This window comes from Aquarana catesbeiana, linkage group LG03, assembly GCF_042186555.1.
Source record: "Aquarana catesbeiana isolate 2022-GZ linkage group LG03, ASM4218655v1, whole genome shotgun sequence".
Classification (NCBI taxonomy): Eukaryota; Metazoa; Chordata; class Amphibia; order Anura; family Ranidae; genus Aquarana; species Aquarana catesbeiana.
In genome coordinates, this window is record NC_133326.1 from 578,448,378 (window position 1) to 578,471,350 (window position 22,973).

Consider the following 22,973-nt stretch of genomic DNA (forward strand, 5'->3'; position numbering starts at 1 on the left):
AAAGGGAAACCCCTACGCCGAAAAAACTGCGTGGGGTCCCCACTAAAATCCATACCAGACACCGATCCGAGCACGCAGCCCGGCCGGTCAGGAAAGGGGGTGGGGACGAGCGAGCGCCCCCCCCCTGAACAGTACCAGGCCGCATGCCCTCAACATGGGGGGTGGGTGCTTTGGGGGAGGGGGCGCCCTGCGGGGCCCCCCCACCCCAAAGCACCTTGTCCCCATGTTGATGAGGACAAGGGCCTCTTCTGACAACCCTGGCCGTTGGATGTCGGGGTCTGCGGGCGGGGGGCTTATCGGAATCCAGGAGCCCCCTATAATAAGAGGGCCCCCAGATCCCGGCCCCCCACCCTATGTGAATGAGTATGGGGTACATGGTACCCCTACCCATTCACCTAGGGAAAAAGTGTCAATAATAAAACACACTACACAGGTTTTTAAAATAATTTATGAAACAGCTCCTGGGGGGGTCTTCCTCCGGCTTCGGGGGTCTTCTTCCGGCTTCGGGGGTCCCTCCGGTTCCTCTTCTCCCGGCGTCCGGTTGGTTCTTCTCCGCTCTCTCCGGCCTCTTCTCCCGGGGAAGAGGCCCTTGTCCTCATCAACATGGGGACAAGGTGCTTTGGGGTGGGGGGGCCCCGCAGGGTGCCCCCTCCCCCAAAGCACCCACCCCCCATGTTGAGGGCATGCGGCCTGGTACGGATCAGGGGGGGCGCTCGCTCGTCCCCACCCCCTTTCCTGACCGGCCGGGCTGTGTGCTCGGATCGGGGTCTGGTATGGATTTTAGGGGGGACCCCACGGATTTTTTTCCTCTATTTCCTACTCATTTGTATTTGCTCATCGCGATTAGACGATTATTTTCTAAACAACACCTGTAATCATCTCCCCTTGTAACGATTCTGAATCCCCTAACGCCCAGATTTTTTGTTCCAGAAATACTTGACATAGGTCTGGCCTCCCACTTATTTCTATGATGTTGCTTGGACTTTATTGTTTTTGTATATGGTACAATGTTGGACTCCCCCCTGTTCTATACAGTGTTTTGCCTTCCCTGATATAGCCATTCCCACTACTTTCCCCGTACTTTACTTTTTACCCCTTTTCTTTTGTACTGAAAAATGTATAAATACAGAAAAAAAAGGAAATATGATATTATTCTGCAAATGCTTATTGTATTGTATTCTCCATTTTTTCTTGTTTAATATTTTTTTTTGAGTTTTAAAGAACAATACAATAAACAGTGGAATACATGAAATCCAAAACTCAAGTTTTCATTTGTATAATCATATTGCCATAAAGAAGACACTCAAGAATGCATAATACATTGAAGTGCTCTACAATAGCAGTGAAGTCCCAGGAAGAGAAGTGGAAGGATGGCGATACAAGTATCATTGGGCTCTGGAGATTTCGCTTATGCCGCGTGAAACAGGAAAACATCTTGAAGTGGAGAGAGAGAGGCAGAAAAGAGAGAAGGGAAATAAGGTGAAGTGGAAGCAGTTAGGTAGGAGAGAGGGGAGCACACCATGGGTAATGCTCTTAGGCCTGGAAGCACTGAGGTCATTATCATTAAAGGTCCAACAATCTGTGGTCAAAGTTGAGCGGTAGATAAACCAAAGTTCACAAATATGTTGGAATTTGGACATATTGCCATGAAGCCTAGCATTCTCCATTTTTTTCTCCCCATAACAAGCCCCAGTGACCCTTGCAGCAAGTAAAATGCGTATACATTTGTTTAAAATGATAAAGCCAGCACATTCTCATCTGCACAGTAGTCAGCTGAACAAGACATACATTCATAATACCAGTTTGCATCTCTTACAGACTTTGTGCCCGTCACCTTCATGCTCCCGGCAGATTACAACCTGTTTGTGGAAGAATTCCGGAAAAACCCTTCCAGCACCTGGATCATGAAACCTTGTGGGAAAGCTCAAGGGAAGGGAATATTCCTTATCAACAAACTCTCCCAGATTAAAAAATGGTCCAGAGACAGCAAGACCTCCTCGTGAGTAACCCGCATCATTCCAGCTGCATGATTTTTTATCTCAGTTTTTATATGTAAACTGTGACCTTAAAGTAAAACTAAACTCATTGATCTAACCGTTCCCTAAAATTGTTACATTCAAGGCATACCGTGAAGGATAACTGTCACAGTTGCTTATGCTCTCAATCGAACTGTCAAGGCATCAAATGGCTGATGTCATAACTGATCACATGTGCACCATCCATCACAACTGCAGATCAAACAGACTAAGATGGCAGCTTCCTTGGATGTAAAGGATAGGAGGGTTTAGTTTATTTGTAACAAAATCCCATTGCAGCAGTACAGAAATAACAACCCTTTCTGTGTGAGCACACAAATTTTGGGATCTACGTGGCTCTAACATACAGCTTGTCTGTTGGGCTCACTTTCCTACCCTGCACATCACTGCAGGCAGCTCCAGAGCCATAATTCTATATTACCACCTCCTAGAAACACCTGACTAATGAAGCTCTTGTCTACTCAATCTGCCACGTGTGTCAATGTGATTATTTTGCTTTAAGTAAAAGCAATGCCTAAAATTCACTATTGTAGACGGTATGCTTTTTGCTTTAAATGTTAATGTTTTTAAATGTTTATATTCTTTAGCGTACATCACGGGACACAGAGCAGCCATAATTTCTAGGTGAATGGACAATGGCACACCAAAAAGACAGGACGTCCTCCCCTATATAACCCCTCCTACACAGGAAGTACCTCCATTTTTTCGTCAGTGTCTGTAAGGTGGAAATGGTCACTGATATGATACATGTTCTCTTGGAGCATACTTGGAGGTCTGGACGGTTCTATTTAGAATCATGGACTTCATTTGGATCCATTCGAAAAAGCTGTCAGCCAAAATGGATGGTACCCAAGCCTCGTTGGAAGGAGAGAAGATTCCTCGAGGTTTGCCTGTAATGTGGCCTTACGGCGCTGGGCCCTGTGTAATGGAACCCTGTGCAGTGTTTGTTCTGACCAAGGTGCTTTCCTGCAGGTTGCTATACAGGTCCAAGGGAGTGGACCACACATTAAGGGGGACCCAGTCCCTGAAGGTCTTTTATGACAAAGCGTACTCCTGTTATGTTCAGAGTCCTGCAGCAGGAATGGTAAGTCTACATTTGTTTGCAGTTTCTCTTTAAAAAATACAAATAAAAAAAATCTGACTCGTGTTCTCTCAGTGACTCCTAGGGGCAGTGTGCTGTTTAAAACATGCTCTGTGTAGGTGTATGGGCTGACGTTTCTCCTCCAGCCACTAGAGGACGCAGGGGCCTATTTCTATATAGGCAGGAAGTGGAGTGGCGGCCATGTTTGCCATATGCTTGGCAGATTCAGCTGGGCCTCTTGAGACACAACAGCAGCCCATGGATACTGGTGAAGTGTGAGTATTTGCTATGGGAGAACTGTGTGGCCAGACAAGTCATGATTATATGCTGCATACTTACTGCTTAATCCGGGCGGCCTGTACAACTAAGTCGATACACCCCTGTATGGGTAGCAGGTTAAAGTGTTATGTCTCCAGCATAATGTGCATTTGGCACAAAACTAGTATGGGGCCAGATGCAATTGAACAGGTGCATACTTGCAAACTGGTCTAAAAGCTTATGTTTGTTAAGTTTATGCTTGCCAGAAGCTTATGCTTGCTGAACGCTCATGCTTACGGAACGCTCATGCTTGCTGAAAGCTCATGCTTGTTAATAGTTTGTGAAAAGCTTATGTTTGCGAAAAGCTTATGTTGCTAAAAGCTTGTCGCATAGACTCATGCCTGCGTAAGACACATGATACATGTTGCATAGGCTCATGTCTGCGTAGGCACATGACACATGTCGCATAGATTCGTGTCTGTGTAAGGCATATGACACGTTGCATAGACTCGTGTTTGCGTAATGTGCATAGACACATTTTGCATATATATACATGGACACATGATGCATAGACACATGATTGCACATAAACGCATGTTTTGCAGAAACGCTTGCTTACTAGCATAAACACCTTTGCATGAACACATGTGTGCATAAATGCATATTCTATAAATGCATGTATAAACGTGCTTATTTACATTAAACTGTATAGATATGGTTTTTTTGCATTTGACTGCATACGTAAATGCATTAACAACAAGATTACTTATATACTTACATGTTTGTATACCTAGGTACCTAAAAAACGGCATATCTGGGTACCTGCATACCTACGGTTTTGTATAGCAGTAGTCCAACATTGTCTAGGCCTGCATCCTTGTGGAACTACATATTCGTTTTTATCTAATGTAGTCACTTTATTATGTACCTCTTAGACTAGCTAAATAACTCCAGAAGGGAGAGGCGGCTGGGGGAGGCAGGTACACCACCCTCAGGTCCAGTGATCTGGCGGTGTTCACGTCTCCTGTTGGACCAATGGCATTAGGGTTATCTGAGCCACTGTGGCGCCTAATCTCGGATCAAGCCTGGTTAGTACTTTGATGGTTAGTACAAGGCTGTAAGTTTTTTTTCCCTCCTAAGTGAAAAAGGTATCTGAGGCTGCGGTGTTTTGAGAGTATCTCAGACCATAGGTTTTTAGGGCAGTCTCTGAGGTGGTTTGCTCCTTTTTTAGCCAGCAGAAACTTGGTAGGTTAAGTGCACCTCTTGGGGCTGTCGGGGTCTTCCACAGAGCCGTCAGTCTTTTACCTTGCATTGGCTCTTGGAGCAGAAGTTATGGGCTCATTATTGTGAGACAATTAAATGGTAGCGGTTCCAAAACCAAATGGGGACATGAGGTCTATCTTAAGATCTCAAGCCGCTGAGCATCCTTCTGTTTCAGATAGGCTAGGTCTGTTCAGTGATGACCTCTCTGCAAGAGGTAGATTTCGGGGGCCATAATCATCAGTAAACGCACACGTGTTCATGTGGCGATTTGTTTCCAGGCTCATCAAAGATTTCTGTAATTGCAGTGGAAAGTCGTTTTTTTTGTGACTCATCTTCCTTTTAGGTTGGCCACAGCTCTGGAGGGTTCACAAAGCTTCTAGCCCCAGTTCTGGGCTTGCTGAAGACACCTCAATACTCATTACCTTAATAATCTTTGCTCAGGAAGCTGTCGATTCCAGGGGTTCCTTCGATATATTTCTGCAGGAGGAAGCTGTATTTAGGTCGAAGCATGTTCCCTATATACAGTTCTACTCCAGGTCTTGGTAGAGGATCATTCTCTCTGTCTGAAACTTGAAGATCCAGGCATTGGATTGCCAGAGGGCTCTGTTCCCGGGTTGTTGCAGAGCAAAAATTGGCCAGTATGGCTTGCTCTGGATTATAGAACAAACCAGTTGTAGGTTCAATCCGGAAATGCCTCTGCAGGCATATATATCAACCTCCAGGGCGACGCCAAAGGTCATGCGACTCAGGGAGGTGAACCACATTCTGTCTGGGACAGTACAAGTGCATACAATACATATTCCAGGTATAGAATAGTGGCAGGGGGAACTCTGCAAGTGAATCTACCAGATTCCACGTTCTACAAGTTGGGACAGGTGTGTCCTGGACAAGAGTCCCACTGGCAATAGGGGGGTAGATGCACTGGTAACACCTTAGAGACCAGTTCTCCCTTATTTGACGCTTTTCCTCTGTTTCGACTTCTGCCACATCTTTTGCAAAGAATGCGGGAGGTGGTAACACTGATATTAGTGTTGGCCGAATTAGCCCAGGAGGGCTTGGTACACTGACATGGCAAGTCTTTCGGGGGTTGCTCCTTGGACACTCCCAGTCCAGAGGGACCTAATGGTCTTGAGTCCTGCATCTTAGTACTGTTGAGCCCCTGGAAGCCAGTTTCGGGGAACTTCAATTGCAGGACTTGGACATATTTTTTTGCCTGGGGGTGAAGCCAGGAAGTGGCACCTGCAGAAATATGTGAGTTGGGAGATTTTCTTTTTTCTTTCTCCAATCGGTAGGGGAAAGATTGGCCTTAAGTACCGTTAAGGGCCAGAGTTTGTGCCTATCCATTTTTTTTATACAGAGGCCATTGTTTCTCACTCCTTGATTCTTACTTCATACAGTGTGTAACTTGGACAGTCCCACCTGTCAGGCCACTCTTGTGTCCCTGGGACTTGAATTTTATCTGGACTGTCCTTGCAGAGGTCGCTTTTTGAACCATTTGGGAGATTCTGTTAGTCCTTTTATCTCGGAAGGTGACTTCTTTGGTTGCTATCACTTCACTAAGCGGAGTGTCATAGTCGGCGGCTCTTTTTCATGCAAGGAGCCGTTCTTGGTCTCGCATCATAAGGTGATGTTGCGTCCTTATCGATTTTTATTGCCTAAAGAGGTTTCTAGTTTTCACTTGAATGGGGACAGTGTCTTGCCTTTTATTTTTCTCCTAATCCACTAATTGGCAGGGGAGAGCGCTACATACTTTAGAGGTAGTTCAGGTGCTCAGGATCTACTTGAGTTGTCGGCACAGGTCATGAATCCTGGTTTATGCTGCCAGAAGAGCCCAGGAAGGGCAGGTGGCATCCTGGTCGAATATTTAGTAGTGGTTCTGAAAGTTTATCATTGATGCCTATGGTTTAAAGGGCAGTTTTTCTGGGGAGAGATTCTCTACCAGGTGTGTGGGAGTATCTTGGGCCATCCGTCATCAGGTGTAAGTGGCCCAGGTGTGCAAGACCACTATTTGGTCTTTGGTTTATACATCTACAGGATTTTTACCACATGGTTGTAAAAAACGTGGAGGATACTGCCTTTGGCCTCAGCATATTACAAATAGCAGGGTAGGTCCTTCTCTGGTCGCAGTATCTGTGATGGTGTCTCCCTCCCCTCAGAAGCATTGCTTTGTGACGTCCCAGTTAGTTATTATGGCTGCTCTGTGTCCCGTGATGTACGATAAAGAATTTTTTTCCTACAATTTACCTGTAAAATCCTTTTTCTTGGAGTACATCACGGGACACAGAGGTCCCTCCCCCTCTTGTCTGGGAAGTTTATTGCTTGCTACATAACTGAGGTACTTTCTGTGTAGGAGGGTTTATATAGGGGAGGACTTCCTGTCTTTCTGGTGTGCCAGTGTCCATTCACCTATAGGTGGCGTATAACCCATTTATTATGGCTGCACTGTGTCCCATGATGTACTCCAAGAAAAGGATTTTACAGGTAAGTTGTAGGAAAAATCCTATTTTTAGGTTTACAGACCACTAGACAACAGAAATGATTTTGTGTTTATTGAACTATCGTGCATCCCCGGACTCCTCTACAGATTGCTTGCTACATTTAGCCCCAAAACATCAGAGGTGGCCAGAAGAGGAAAACAAAATAAAGAAAGAGTTGTCACAGTTTGTAAATGGCTAAATTTATTGCTGCCCCCTATACCCGTTTTGTCCACAAGTGTCCACTCCTGCAGTCTTCACAAGACTCTTTGGTATTCAACACTTCTGGGAGTGTCAAATGCCTTGCTGCAAGCCAAGCAATGTGGTTTCATCCCCTGACCTCTGTCACTGCTGACCTCCGTAATGATGTGATGGTGTGGGAGGATGGAGCCACGGCGTGTGGCAGGGACAGGGGCATCCAAACCTCTCAGAAGTGTCAAATGCTCATGAGTCTTGTGAAGGCTGCAACACTAGAACCGAGCACATCAATTATAGAACTTGGAAGACCGCACACCAGAAATATAAGATCCAAAAAAGTATTGCAAAATACAAGACATGTCCAAACAAACAAACAAAACGCAGGATATAGAGCAAGTTTTGACGCGTTTCAGGCCAAATCATAACATTATCATTATGGTGTGAAACGTATCAACATTTGCTCTCTATCCTGTGTTTTGTTTGTTTGGACATGTTTTGTATTTTGCAATATATTTTTGGATCTTATATTTCTGGTGTGCAGTCATCCAAGTTCTACATTTGATGTCTTCGTGGTACGAGCCGGAGCAGCACCTGATTCCTTGGAGCTGAATGTGTTGTGGGAGCACCACCTGGAGCGGTGCATAATGTTTGGACCAGAATGGAGGGTGGTTAGGAGACACTGGAGAGGTGAGGTGTTCTATTGTAGCAACACGTAATCTTTCATTTTTTATTTTTTTTATTTTAATTTTTTTTGCAAACCTGATAGGAATACTACTTGCCGACCGCCCCACCTACATATACTGCGGGCTGTGGCTCCTGTGCGCAGAATCGCATACCTGTACGCGATTCTGCTTTTCCGGGTCTGGGGCGCGCACACTCATCGACCCGCGACCTGTTTCCACTGTGATTGGACCCTTGGTTCCCCAGGAAAATCCTACCTGCTGAGCTATTTTTTTCTGACAGCGAAGAGACTTCCCGCCATCAGAATACACCGATCAGTGCTGCTGTCTATAGCCTGTGCAGATAGAGCAGGAAAGATCCGACAGGGCAGTTGTATAGAAGGCGATTGGTAGATCGACTTCTGTACAACTACTGTGCCCATACATGGATCAAAATTTGTCCTGTCCCTACTGAACCAGCCACATTTGATCCATGTATGGCTGGCTTTAGCTTAAAGCTTGGCGTTCGACTGTAAAACTCTTCAATGATTATAGCTGTACCCTGTATACCCTAATGTTTATTTTGATCACCTTTTGCTCTGATGCATTTCTAAAGCTTTTACATGTCAGTCTGATTGTTATCAGTCCTGTGCATAATAACCATAAAACAGTAAAAGTAGTTTTGCACAAATATGTTTTTTTAAGTTGAACTCCAGGCAGACTGCTAAATATATACCGGTAAATTATTTATCTGAAAAAAATATAGATTATACATTAATCAGAGTTGTTTTGCCTGCCACAGGAATTGTAATTGTGTCCATCCAGTCCTGAGATTTACACAGCTCTGCCCCATAGCACAGGAGAGGGGGACCTAATCTTTCCCTTCTGCAGTTTAGTCACACTTACAGGTCTTGTCCCTCGACAGATTGTGATTGGACAGTGAATAGAAAGGCAGCAGACCGATAAGCTCATCTCTCAGTCGCTCTGCTATCTCCTCCTATTAGCTTGTTCCTTGCACTTTAGCACAACTGAATGGCTCCTTACGCTGCTTCTCCATCTTCCAGTCTGAGTTCTGCTGTACAAGGGATTGCAAGAGGCTAATACCAACTCAAATTCAGGCACTCACACTGCTTGTATTAAAAAAATAAGGGCTGTGTAAATTAAAAAATGTAAATTGATTTATGACTTTTATACTGTATTTGCCCTGAGTTTAGCTTTCATGAATAAGTGTTGTTTTTTTGGTGATCATTTAGATACAAATAGTGCTAAATTTCTGAATGTTATTTAGGTTTGTGTCACAGTCTTCCAAAGAAGCCTATGTTATCTCTTTGTATATCGACAATCCTTTGCTGATCGGAGGGAAAAAATTTGACCTGCGCCTCTATGTCCTTGTCACCACCTATCGACCTCTCAAGTGTTATATGTAAGATGTTTTTATATGATTTTACTATTAAAGTGGGGATTTTGTCATCCTGACGGATTTTGACATTGAAAGATGAATGTAAAATGTTTCATTTATTCTATCATTATCACACTCCAACAGGTGATCTGATGACACCTCTTCACATCACCCCCTACTGTAGTGTCCTTCACCCCCCCCCCCCCCCACATATACATACATACATACATACACACGCACACACACATATATACACACATACATACACACGCACACGCACATACATACACACACATATACACATACACACATATACACACACATATACACACATACACACACACACATACACACACACACATATACACACACATATACACATATACACATACACACACACACATACACACACACACACACACATATACACACACATATACACATACACACACACACACACATACACATATACACACACACACATATACACACACATATATACACACACACACACACACACACAGCTCTGTGATAAGGAGATCGCATAGTGCTGGATGGAAGGCGGAACCTGGAGCATCCGGAATTAACTTTTCATAATAACAAGCTGGTGATTGGTTGCTAGGACTAGCAACCAATCACTGAGGCAGCTCCCACCCACGCCCTCCATTCAGCACTATGCTCAGTGAACGTGAGAATGGCAGAGGCTGGGGGGAGGCAGAGCCGTGTTCACGATCTACCTGTGTGCTCACCGCAATCAAATGGTAGATTGAAATCCATGGCTTGCCAACAACCGCTTTAATGTATTTCGATGCCTTTTATGTCTAGTACTGAACCCACATATAGTGATTTTTTTTTTTTTTTTTACCATGTGAAATGATAAACATTTATCTATATGTTGCATTCTTAACCCTGATGAAGACTTATGAGCTCCCAAAATGCCAGTACTACAGTGATGACTGTTTGGATTCACCAGCCCATAGAGAGCTGTTCTTACTGCAATCCTGATGATCATTTTTAGAATTCAAATTCAGCGCTCCACCAACACTTCAACCATTCTTAAGCTGGTCATACACTGATTAATATATGGCTGGTTTAGCATGGGCCAGCTGAATTTCAATCAGTGTGTGGCTGTCCCCACTCAACAGAAGTTGATCATTTGGCTGAACAAAAAAACAAAAAGGAAAGGCCAGTATTAGGCCTTGCTCAAAATACTGACGCTGAACAACTGCCTTAATGTGCATTGTTCGTCCCATTTGACGCATGTTTAACACGACATGCTCCCCAAACACCCTATGGGAGTTTGACGCGCATTAGGGCTGGGTTCACACTAGTATGACAAACACTCCAACATTGGGAGCACATGTCGCATGACGTGTATAAATCAATGGTTCCTTATGAGAGCCGTCTTAACTGGTCCGATTTTGAAAAAGGTACCTGCACTACTTTGGTCTGACTTTGATCCTGCTTTAGCCCATTGAATATCATTAAAGTTGGATCAAAGTCGGATCATCGTCTTAACTGATACGACTTTGGCATGCAACTTGTGCTCTGATGATCTTAAAGGGAAACCCCACGCCAAAATTAAAAAAAAAAAAAAACGGCATAGCGTTCCCCCTCCAAGACCATACCAGGCCCTTTTGGTCTGGTATGAATTTTAAGGGGAACCCCCATGCCAAAAAAAATGGGGTGGGGTCCCCCCAAAATCCATACCAGACCCTTATCCAAGCATGCAGCTCGGCAGCTCAGGAAAAGGGATGGGGACTAGCGAACGCTCTTCTCCCCTCGCTGATGACTTCCTCCGGTTCGGTTCTTCTCCCCCTGCTGATGACTTCCTTCGGTTCAGTTCTTCTCCCCTCGCTGATGACTTCCTCCGATTCGGTTCTTCTCCCCCCCGCTGATGACTTCCTCCGATTCGGTTCTTCTCCCCCCCGCTGATGACTTCCTTCAGTTCGGTTCTTCTCCCCCCCGCTGATGACTTCCTTCGGTTCGGTTCTTCTCCCCTCGCTGAGGTCTTCCTCCGCTGACGGTTCTTCTCTTTTCGCTGTTTCCTCCCTCTGCTGGTTGTCCTCTTTCCGCTGTCTTCTCCCTCTGTTCTTCCTCCAATCTTCTCCCGACGCTCTCTCCCGCTTTAATGCTAGGTCCGCCGTGTGCCATTACTTATATAGCCATGGGCCCCCTTGTGACGTCACCACCCCATCATGACACAGGCAGTGATGTCACAAGGGGCAGGGCCTCCAGGTGACGTCACCAGATGGCCACGCCCCATGGCTATATACATAATGGTACACGGCGGACCTAGCATTACAGCGGGAACGAGCGTCGGGAGAAGATCGGAGGAATAATGGAGGGAGAAGACAGCGGAGAGAGGAGAACTGGCAGAGGGAGAAGACAGCGGAGAGAGGAGAACTGGCAGCGCAAGAAGACATCAGTGGAGGGAGAAGAACCGAACCGGAGGAAGTCATCAGCAGAGGGAGAAGAACCAAACCGGAGGAAGTCCTCAGCGGAGGGAGAAGAACCAGAGGATAAAGACATCACCGGAGGGAGAAGAACTAGGAAGGAGAAGAGACGCCAGAGCTGCTTTAATAAATTACATTGTCAAAACCCTGTGTACTATTTATTTTTGACACTTATTTTTAGGTAAATGGGTATGGGTACAATGTACCCAATACTCATTCACATAGGGTGAGGGGGCCGGGATCTGGGGGGCCCTGTTGTTAAAGGGGGCTTCCAGATTCCGATAATCCCCCCTACAACCACAGCCCAGTGTTGTCAGGAAGAGATGGGAACAAGTTGCTATGGGGGGGGGGGGTGCAGGGCGCTCGCTCGTCCCCACCCCCTTTCCTGACCTGCCACGCTGTGTGCTCAGATAAGGGTCTGGTATGGATCTTGGGGGAGACCCCATGCCGTTTTTGTTTTTTTGTTTTTTTATTTATTTTGGGGTGGAGTTTCCCCTCAAGATTCATACCAGACACAAAGGCACTGGTATTGTCGGGATCAAAGTCGGATCCCATTCATTGAAGCCGGATGGAAGTCGGACTTCAAGTGGCAGGGCAAAGTCGGATCCACAGTTGTACGACTGTCGTGTCGTACAAATGTGAACCCAGCCTAAAAGGTGCGTTTAAAATGCACCCTAGATGCCTATTTTTTTGGGCTGTTGTGAACAAGGCCTAGTGCGCTGCAAACGTGTGATGACATGTTTATGGTGTGTTACTATAGACTTGTTAAGATGCTTCAATTCCTTACAAACTTCACATGAATCATAATTTTTGAAGTGCAGCAATGCGACACAATGCAAATGCTTCCTATTTTGAAAATGTGAACAGCGCTGTGTGCTGTTCATATTCTCAATTGCAGACTGCTTTACTAGGAGTTTAAGGAGCGTTAAAAACATGTTTTAAACTCTTACTTTTAATGTCAGTGTTAACAGGGTCTCAGAGCTGTTCTGTCCTGTATTTTTCACCTTTTCATCATCATGTGCTTTAGTGATGAACGCCTTTTCAGTTACAAAGATATGAAAAATGCTGTCATCATGCAGAATATTACAGACACTGTTTTTTTTTTTTTAAATCTGTAGCAACAATATTGTGTTTCTTTGTAGGTACAAGCTGGGATTTTGTCGGTTCTGTACTGTAAAATATACCCCAAGCACTAGTGAGCTGGATAATATGTTTGTACATCTAACAAATGTCGCTATTCAGAAACATGGGGTAAGGAATTTTTTATTTATTTTATCCTAGTGGCCCGCTGTTCACTGGCCCGCTGTTCACTGGCCCGCTGTTCACTGGCCCACTGTTGTTCAGTGACCCGCTGTTTTTCAATGTCTTGCTGTTCAATGTCTTGCTGTTCAATGGCTCGCTGTTTAATGGTCCGTTGTTCAGTGGCTCGCTGTTCAGTGGCTCGCTGTTCAATGGCCTCGCTGTTCAATGGCTCCCTGTTCAATGGCTCCCTGTTCAATGGCTTGCTGTTCAATGGCTCGCCATTCAATGGCTTGCTGTTCAATGTCCCCCTGTTAAATTGTTCGTTGTTCAATGGCCGGCTGTTCAATGGCCGGCTGTTCAATGGCCGGCTGTTCAATGGCCCGCTCTTCAATGGCCCGCTCTTCAATGGCTCGCTGTTCAATGGCTCGCTGTTCAATGGCTCGCTCTTCAATGGCTCGCTCTTCAATGTCCCCCTGTTAAATTGTTCGTTGTTCAATGGCCCCCTGTTCAATGGCCCACTCTTCAATGGCCTGCTGTTCAATAGCTTGCTGTTCCATGACTTGCTGTTCCATGACTTGCTGTTCCATGACTCGCTGTTCCATGACTCGCTGTTCAATGGCCCTCTGTTCAATGGCCCTCTGTTCAATGGCCCTCTGTTCAATGGCCCTCTGTTCAATGGCGGAGTTTTTTCGTAGCCCAACTTCAGCCAGAACTTTTTTTGTAAGTTGTTTTGGATAGGCTGGAGAATAGTTAGAACCTTGGGTTTTTATTTCTTTTTACCTGGAACATTCCTCCTCACTTCCAAGCTAGTGGACAGAAAATGAAGCAAAATCTCCCCCAGTAGGAACAGAAACAAAACACTTTTTTAGTAGGACATGGAAGGGTTGGAGCCTTCAAAATGTTGTATTGCTTTCTGTGATTTCCTGTACCACTGGCACTAATTCCCTTAAAGCTGAATTCTGCGCACAAAAACATTAATTTAAATATTTTTCATGGGCTACAAAGGATATAATTCCACATTATGCGCATCACATGCCTTTGGAGACCCACATATTATTATATTGTAAATGCCTAGTGACATCACCACTGTGCTGTACATAGCCTGTGCAGAGAGCAGAGCTGTGGGAGGAAGCCAACAGGCCACACCCATTACAGGCTGCCTGCAGAAAACTACAGGAGGGGTGGAGATAAGACCAGTCACCTGCACAAGAAGAGAGAACAGCAGTAACCAGTCTTTATTACAGGAACCTCCTGCACAGGGGTTAAAGTTTCATACTGCATTACTGGACAGATCTGGAAGAAATACAAAAAGTACACCAAGATTCAAGTAATAGTACACGCTTCTTGTACTTCAATAATATTTGCTTATCCCCGCAGTTGAGCTTTAATTTTTTATGCTAATGTCACAGAGCAAAAAAGCAAGGGGAGATTCTCCAAATAGTCACAGACAGCAAAAAAAATCTAATTGAAGTGTCAATGCATTTTTCTATCCAAACCAGCAAAAAAAAAAAAATGTTTGTCTAAAGTTGAACTTTAAAGTAAAGTAGATGTAAACCCTAACAGAATGGCATTTAGTTTACCTATTAATAAGTATCTATTTTTTTCATCTTTTGTGTCTTGGTGCTGATGATCTCTTGCAGCCTCTTTGCTGTCACTTCCTATCTACATACACTCTAGTGATGACTGCATGGCATTTCTCAGGGCAGGTTTCCTGATGGTGGCAAGCACTTGTGGCCTCCACTTGTTTCCGTTTACACCTGGCTACCTCCCAGGTCCAGTCTCTTCTAACAAAAAAAAGCGGAAGGGGATCCATTCCCCTCCCTCTGGCCAGATCAGAGGACAGTCAGGTGTAAACGGACAGCCAGTCCATTTACATCCAGCTGCCCATAGAGCAGAGTGGGCTGTGTCTGCTCTGCATAAGTGGAGCGGGCACCAACCTGTCATCTACCGTGTTTCCCCGAAAGTAAGACATCCTTCGAAAATAAGGCCTACTTCCAGTTTTGCCTCTCGTTGTAATATAAGGCATCCCCTGATAATAGGGCATCCCCCGATAATAAGGCATCCACCGATAATAAGACATGATAATAAGGCATCCCCCGAACATAAGGCATCCACACGATAATAAGGCGTCTGACTCTGGACCGTAGCGGCAGGCGCCGCCGCGCAGCTCACTGATTGGCCGCAGCTGTTCAGGCAGTGCGAGGTCTCTTTAAATCAGTGAGCTGCAGCGGGCTCTCTGGATGACGAGTGACGTCCCTGATGTTGCGCAGGGGAACGTCACCCGTCAGAGAGCCCGCGCCACCGCTGCCAGACACAGGAGTCGGGCACATTGTGTGGAATCTCGCCGCCACAGGGGTGACTGAGGTGAGGGGGGGATGTCTGGTGAAGGTGGGAGGGGGAGAGACTAAACTGTCCACTGGCACAGGGGTGGGGGGAGGGGGACTTAAAATGACTAAAAATGACACATGGTGGATTTGGGGGGGGGGGGGGGGATCAAATCGGCAAAGGAGGATCAGAAGGGGGGGAATCAAAATGGCACAGGAGTACTAAAATGGTAATCCCCCCCCCTCTGATCCTCCTGTGCCATTTTTATTGATTCCCCCCTCTGATCCCCCCTGTGTCATTTTAAGTGATCCCCCCATTTCAATCCCCCCCTCTGATCCAGTGTGTCACTTTAGGGGGTGACTGCTTTTCTGCTAAAGGGTCTAAAGTACAAGAAATACTGGTAAACAGTGCTGGTATTCTTCTTCATTGAAAAATAAGACATCCCCTGAAAATAAGACCTAGCGCATCTTTGGGAGCAAATAATAATATAAGACACTGTCTTATTTTTGGGGAAACAGGGTAGCTATTCCACTTAGCTTTGCTCAGCAGGAGATCAGTAGACATATCCTGCAGAGCAAAACCAGATCTGGCCCATGTGAAAGGGGTCTATATCAGACCTACACAGTACTTGCAACGTGAGGTCTTTTCTTTGTCAGTGCAGCACATATTTGTTATTATTTTAAATATAATGTTTGTAGATTACTCACTAGTGGGGACAAACAGTCACTCAACCTTCTTTCTTGACAGCTGTTGGGATGTCAGCCGCACAGGGAGAGAATTGTTTTCAGTGAATTCAATGGCTCGTAAGCTTTTTTTAGTAGCAGAAAAGTACAAACATTGTGTAGCCCTACAAACAGAAAGCAGAGGCTAAAATTTAAAGTGGTATTAAACTCTGATTTTTTTTTTTTCTAAACAGGCCCCAAGTGGTTGGTGCCATAATGTGCGAAAATGCACTGCATAATAGGAGGTAATGACAGACTTAACTGTAAAACGAAGCTCTACAACTCTGAGCTGTCACCGCTTTCAGTACTCCCTATCTTCGCCTGGTCTTTCTTCTTGGTTCATGCTCTCCAGCTGCTTGAATGGCCAGGGCATGATGATGCCACTCTGGCACATGCACATGGGAGTCACCATCATGGCAAGGCACTCTTTGCAATCATGGTGAATACATAACAAAATGCGTGGTTTTAGTACCCTAGACATAAACAATCATTTAACACTTGCCGCCTCACTGCAAAGGGAGGAATTTTGTTTTCCCTGGAGGTAGGATTTAAGGAAATCACAGTTGGTGGCAGAATGAAATGGAAAGGTGATATTCAACACCATTTTATTACACAATGGCTTGTGTATCATTTAAAGTGTTTGCAACCCCAAAATAATTAAATGAATCCTGTTCCCTTAAAGCATGTATAACAGCACAGTGCTTGTGCTGTGTAATTTGGCCCCTTGTGTAACCTAAAAAATCTGGCTGATCCTGCCTAATTCTGCCCCCCCCCCATAAACCGACCGCGGTTTATCGTGGCTGCTGAGCCCGGAAACTGTGGTCAGTTTATGTGCCTCCGTCAGCCACAGCTCTCCTCTCCACTGTCCTCTCTCCCCCCTCCCCTCCCTGCCTGTCAGCTAGTCTGTGCCACTCTGCTCCCCACCACTTCTTTTCCTTGTGCTATAATATCTGTATCATAAACATCCCATCCCCTCTGTTAGCTAACATTATGTGTCCTAGTGTCTGTGCTGGAAAAAAAATATGCAGATTTACACCTTATATCAGAGCATCTCCCGTCGCTCACGTGACTGCTCGGCTCTCTCCTGCTCTCCTCCCCGCTGACGTCATTGGAAGTTCTCGGCCCGGGGAGAGGAAAGAGCCGAGCAGTCATGTAAGCGCCAGGAGACACTCTGATATAAGGTATAAATCGGCCCCTTACCACGTGATCAGCTGTCAGCCAATGACAGCTGATCATGTGACATAAACAGAGCCGTAATCGGCTATTTTTTTCTCCTCACACTGGTAGCGTGAGGAGGAAAAAAAAAGATGATCACCGGCGGCTGTGGGAGGGACATCAGTTCCGATCGTGGAGAGCCTCTGCAGAGGCTTCTGTGCCCACCAGCGCCACCTATCAGTGCCCACAGTGTCACCCATCAGTGCCCACAGTGCCACCAATCAGTGCCTCATCACCAGTACTGCCCATCAATACCACCTACCAGTGCCCATCAGTGCCACCTATCAGTGCGCATCAGTGCCGTCTTATCTGTGCCTATCAGTGCAGCCCATCAGTGCCGCCTCATCAGCGAATATCAGTGAAGGAGAAAAATTACCCGTTTGCAAAATTTTATAACAAACTATGGAACATGTTTTTTTTTTTTTCAAAAATTTTTGTCTTTTTTTGTTTGTTTAGCAAAAAATAAAAACCCAAGTGGTGATTAAATACCACCAAAAGAAAGCTCCATTTGTGTGAAAAAAATGATTCAAAATGTAGGACTTTAGAGCGGACTTTATAGGTACCAGAAAAGGAATACAAAATATTATTAGAAAAGTAATACATTTATTTAACATGAATATAAAAAAGACAATATTACATTAAAAACAAATGATATTTGGCTCTCAATACGAGAAGCCGCACATAAGTTTGTATGTATAGTCCTTATTATTGCTTGGACAAGGCTGGTTGACGTTTCACTTTCGCTTCCTCAGGACCTAGTTGCCTGACAACAAGCAGAGGGATTTTGTGTAAGAAAGGGGAAATAGTCATATTTCATATATAGACAATGGATGCATACACATCATCTCAGGGGTGACGTTTCCGCATTGCAGAAATACAGACATGGTGCAAGAGATAACCAGTCACATAGAACAGTAATTCTCGTACGCGTGGCCTGCCCCAAGCCGTCCCAGGATGGCTGAATTATACCGGAAGTTATGCAAGTATCCGGGTAATAAGTAAAGGATCTATATCATATAAAGAAAAAGTGCTGTCAGTAAACAGCAAACTAAAATAGTATGTTCAACAGGCAAGACCATATTAGTTTCAACATATACTCACTTAGCTATGGGTGCGCTACAATTGTCACGCTAGAGCCTAGCAGGTGTGCATCTAGAGATCAATAGTACTCAAGATAGCATAGCAGTTACTTTAGAAAAAAAGAATAGTCATCAAATGTGACCAGTCATTAATAGAGGCATATTTTATTAAAGTTACTGATATATTAATTATTTTTTTCCATCTATGGTAGCTATCGGTGTGTTATCTGTTGTATGTTTTTTTTTCTGTAGATTTTTACTTATTGTGTCCCCTGGAGACATCTCCCCTAGATATGTGGTGATTACAGGTCGACCGATATGGGTTTTCCTCTGGCCGATGCCGATATTTAGAAATCGTGGTGGCCGATGGCCGATATATGATGCCGATTTTTTGGGGCCGATATGTTAGGCCGATTTTTTTTTTTCCTTTTTTTTTTTCCCTTCATCTCATAAAATCTATCAGTTAGACCCCTTTCACAATGGGGCATTTTTCAGGCACTTTTGGGCTAAAAATAGCGCCTTTAAAGTTCCTGCAAAACGGCTCCCCTGCAGTCTCAGTGTGAAAGCCCGAGTGCTTTCACACAGGCGATGCACTGGCAGGATGTTAAAAAAAAGTCCTGCAAGCAGCATCTTTGGAGGGGTGTATACCACTGCTCCACCATTCCTGCCCATTGAAATGAATGCGCACTGCTGCCGAAGCGCCTGCAAAGCGCTTCGCGGGCGCATTTAACCCCTTTCTCGGCCGCTAGCTGGGTTATAAGCGCCCGGCTAGCAGCCGAATAGCGCCGCTAAAATGACGGTAAAGCGCCGCTAAAACTAGCAGTGTTTTACCGTCAACTCATGCCCGCTCCAGTGTGAAAGCAGCCTTAAGTAATAAGTGATACAGAAAATTTTTTACATTTATTAAACAAAACAAACCTCCAATCAGTTCACTTGTATGTATAATTTAGATTTAAAAAAAAAACTATATCTTAAATATTAAATACACAAAAACATCTAATCAAAACTTTTGGATGAAAAAAAATGGGCTAACTTTACTGCTTAGTTTTTTTTTTTAATTCAGTAGTGTACTTTTTAAAAAAAAAATTGCATTTGAAAGGCCGCTGCGCAAATACCGTGTGACATAAAATATTGCAACAACTGCTATTTTATTTTCTAGAGTCTCTGCTAAAAAAAATATATATATATATATATATATATATATAATGTTTGGGGGTTCTAAGTGATTTTCTAGCAGAAAATACAAGATTTTTACTTGTAAGCAACAAGTGTCAGAAAAGATTTAGTCTTTAAATGGTTAAACTGAGAAATCCTACAAAAGGAGTTCAGTTCACTGATAAGTAGAAACATTGTATCTCTTTAGCTTCTTTTTTCAGACTTGGCAGGAGTCACTCCACAGAAGACTTCAGGCAACTTGCATTGACTTCTATTACAGAAGTCATTTGCAAGTTGCGTTGAAATTATAATCAGCCTTTTTTATCAGCACAATCTGCCGATGCCGATTAATTAAAAAACGCCAAATATCGGCCGATATATTGGTCGACCTCTAGTGGTGATATTCTCTTACCCCTTAGAGGTAATAATTTTTACTATTATCTGATGGTGGGATATATTATCTCTATTAATGACTGGTCACATTTGATGTGAGTGGTTATCTCTTGCACCATGTCCATATTTCTGCAATGCGGAAACGTCACCCCTGAGATGATGTGTATGCATCCATTGTCTATATATGAAATATGACTATTTCCCCTTTTTTACACAAAATCCCTCTGCTTGTTGTCAGGCAACTAGGTCCTGAGGAAGCGAAAGTGAAAACGTCGACCAGCCTTGTCCAAGCAATAATAGGGACTATACATACAAACTTGTGTACGGCTTCTCGTATTGAGAGCCAAACATCATTTGTTTTTAATGTAATATTGTCTTTTTTATATTAATGTTAAATAAAATAATTACCTTTCTAATAATATTTTGTATTTCTTTTCTGGTATCTATAAAGTCCGCTCTAAAGTCCTAAATTTTCAATTCTAGTTATATATGGATGTGGTACCCCTTTGCCCCCCCCCCCCCACTTTTTCCTATGTGAAAAAAAATGATAAAAATGTAATTTGAGTACAGTGTAGCATGACCGCGCAATTGTCATTCAAAGTGTGAGAGCGCTGAAAGCTAAAAATTGGTCTGGGCAGGAGGGGTGTTTAAGTGCCCAGTAAGCAAGTGGTTAAATACGTGATATAAATTTTATTAACAACATTGAAAATGTATTTTTACAAAATTGCAAGGAAGAATAAAAGCAGAATATATCTAGGATATAAGCTGGAATAATACAATGTTGTACAAAATGAGGGAAATACAGGAAGCTGTAACATCTTCTGTAGATGTGACGTCCAACTAGCAGGTAGAATTGATTGTTAAATCAAACTCCAGTACATTACAGCCAAGCCTGAGGCATCTTGCTGGGTTATAACATGTTGGTGTCTTCTCTAGGATGACTACAATCACATCCACGGCGGGAAATGGACGGTCAATAATTTGCGTCTGTACCTGGAGAGCACGAGAGGACGAGAAGTCACTGATAAACTCTTTGATGAGATTCACTGGATTATTGTGCAGTCCCTAAAGGCAGTGGCGGTAAGTATCTTCTTTAATGTTCTGTGTGTGTGACGCTTCAGGAGGCAGACTATAAAGAGAGCACTGTGCCAGCCCAGCAGACTCCGCATTTCTTTTTGCCAGACCCTATTGTTGTTATTAAACAGGAAAATTTAATTGGTTGCTCAAGAAAAGAAATTGTTCCCAATGAACGTTGATCAAACTTTTGTTTGCTGTAACCTCACCTTTATTCAGACTTTAGCTGAAAACTTAAATTAACATTTGTAGAAAAATGATGAAGCAAAACACTTAACGGAAATTACACTTTTACAATTGGACTCATTAATCATGACCTTGCACGAAATAAAATGACATTCTGACTGTAAAATTTACCTTGTCAACTCTGCTTTGGAAAGATTTGTAAAAATGCTGTGGTTTTATCTAGACATTCAGGGACAAATGTAAACTGATAAGGCAGCTCTAATCAGTTGTTGCTTTGCTGGTCATGTAATTTGGAATGTCCAGCATTCTCCCTCTTTTTTGCAAGCCTGATTGAAGGAGCTAAGCCTGAATCTGGGGCATGACTATAGCTATAGCAGAGCATGCAACTGCTAGGGGACCGATAGCACAGGGGGGCTCTGCAATGTCTGGCAGCTGCTCTGAAGGCCATTAATATGTTTTATCACTAGAAGAATTACCTTTTGAGATGGAGACAAGAGAAGCAAGGAGCTGGTAATAGTATGGTTATGGAACCCTATTATACACAGTCACTGGCCCTGTGAGCATCAATAAACGAACCCCTTCCATGCAGTATGTAGGTATAGAGAACAGATCAAATTTATTTTAATTTTTTTTCTGGGCCCGCAGTTAACACCTTAGGGTACAAAAACAGTACATGTAAAACGCACACAAAGTACTCTAGGGTGTGTCTTTTGGTCCCTCCCTGTAGAGAAGGACCCCTCCTCCTTGGCCCCCCCCCCCATGGTTTAAGACTCCTATCAGGGGCAAAACATACTCAGGTCCACTTAGTTCAAAAGCCCGGCAGACCCAGCTCCTCATATTAAGCCGAAGACAACCCACAAGTCCTAGCTGGTGGGCTCCCCCAAAGATCCCTCAAGGCAGGGGAGGAAGGAACCTGATGACTATACGTCCTACCCCTACACTTCAGGGCAGGCCTGAACACCCACACCCTACCATCTGTGGGCAGTGAATTAAAAAATAAAATAACTGCACAGTGGTTAGGCCTTGCCGCCTGGTAACAAAAGTTGCCCTAGCCTTGGCTTAAAGGTCGAGCCCACGGGGTTATGTGTAGAAAAAAATTAAGAGGTGCTGTGGCCAAGTGCTTTTTCTCACAGTAGGGTCCCAAACGCATTGTCATACTAAGAGCACCCCTGGGCACCACAGAATCTCTGCCTCTCCGACCCCAGGAAGACAAGGCAGTACTGCTTTAATTGGGAGGTACTGGGACCCTCGAAACACTCCACATCAGGGAAATACTTCCGACCCCAATTTGGTGCATGCTTAATTCAGTTTCTTTCCCATGGAAAAGATCCCTCAAGGCCCCCGTCATAACAGCATTACCAGCAGGGATACTATACAGCCAGCCAGCATCACAGTGGAGCATCCCTACTGGACACTGATGGGAACAAATAGTACGCTTGATCTGAGCCAAAAGGCAGAGAAGTGATAAAGAATGGATCTAAACCCTAACTAAATGAAAAGTAGTTTGCTAAAACACTGGATATCATAAACCATTACCATATTTTCATGCATTGCATTTCAGTTATTTCAATCCTATAGACTTAGCATCACATATGGTCATTATCTATAACAGTCTGTTTGCAAATGCAGTCTAGCTAGGAATGCCCACTCCTCCAGACACCCACTTATCAAGGCATTCTGATATTTCTTGAAAGGGGTACGAAGGCAGGGTTCTGTGATGCTCTGACATACTGGGTCTAAAATAAAGCATGTAATGAA

General features: G+C 44.1%; 1 protein-coding gene across 3 annotated transcripts in view; it reads left to right on the forward strand.

Moving 5' to 3' along the window:
• TTLL1 (TTL family tubulin polyglutamylase complex subunit L1) overlaps nucleotides 1-22,973 on the forward strand; it is an 82,290-nt gene that overhangs the window by 23,287 nt on the left and 36,030 nt on the right. For all 3 annotated transcript variants that reach the window (XM_073621961.1, XM_073621959.1, XM_073621960.1), the window contains exons 4-7: nucleotides 1,819-1,999; nucleotides 9,258-9,392; nucleotides 12,967-13,075; nucleotides 20,892-21,035. In XM_073621961.1, the coding sequence (XP_073478062.1) occupies nucleotides 1,819-1,999; nucleotides 9,258-9,392; nucleotides 12,967-13,075; nucleotides 20,892-21,035 (569 nt within the window). The remainder of the gene's footprint in view (nucleotides 1-1,818; nucleotides 2,000-9,257; nucleotides 9,393-12,966; nucleotides 13,076-20,891; nucleotides 21,036-22,973) is intronic.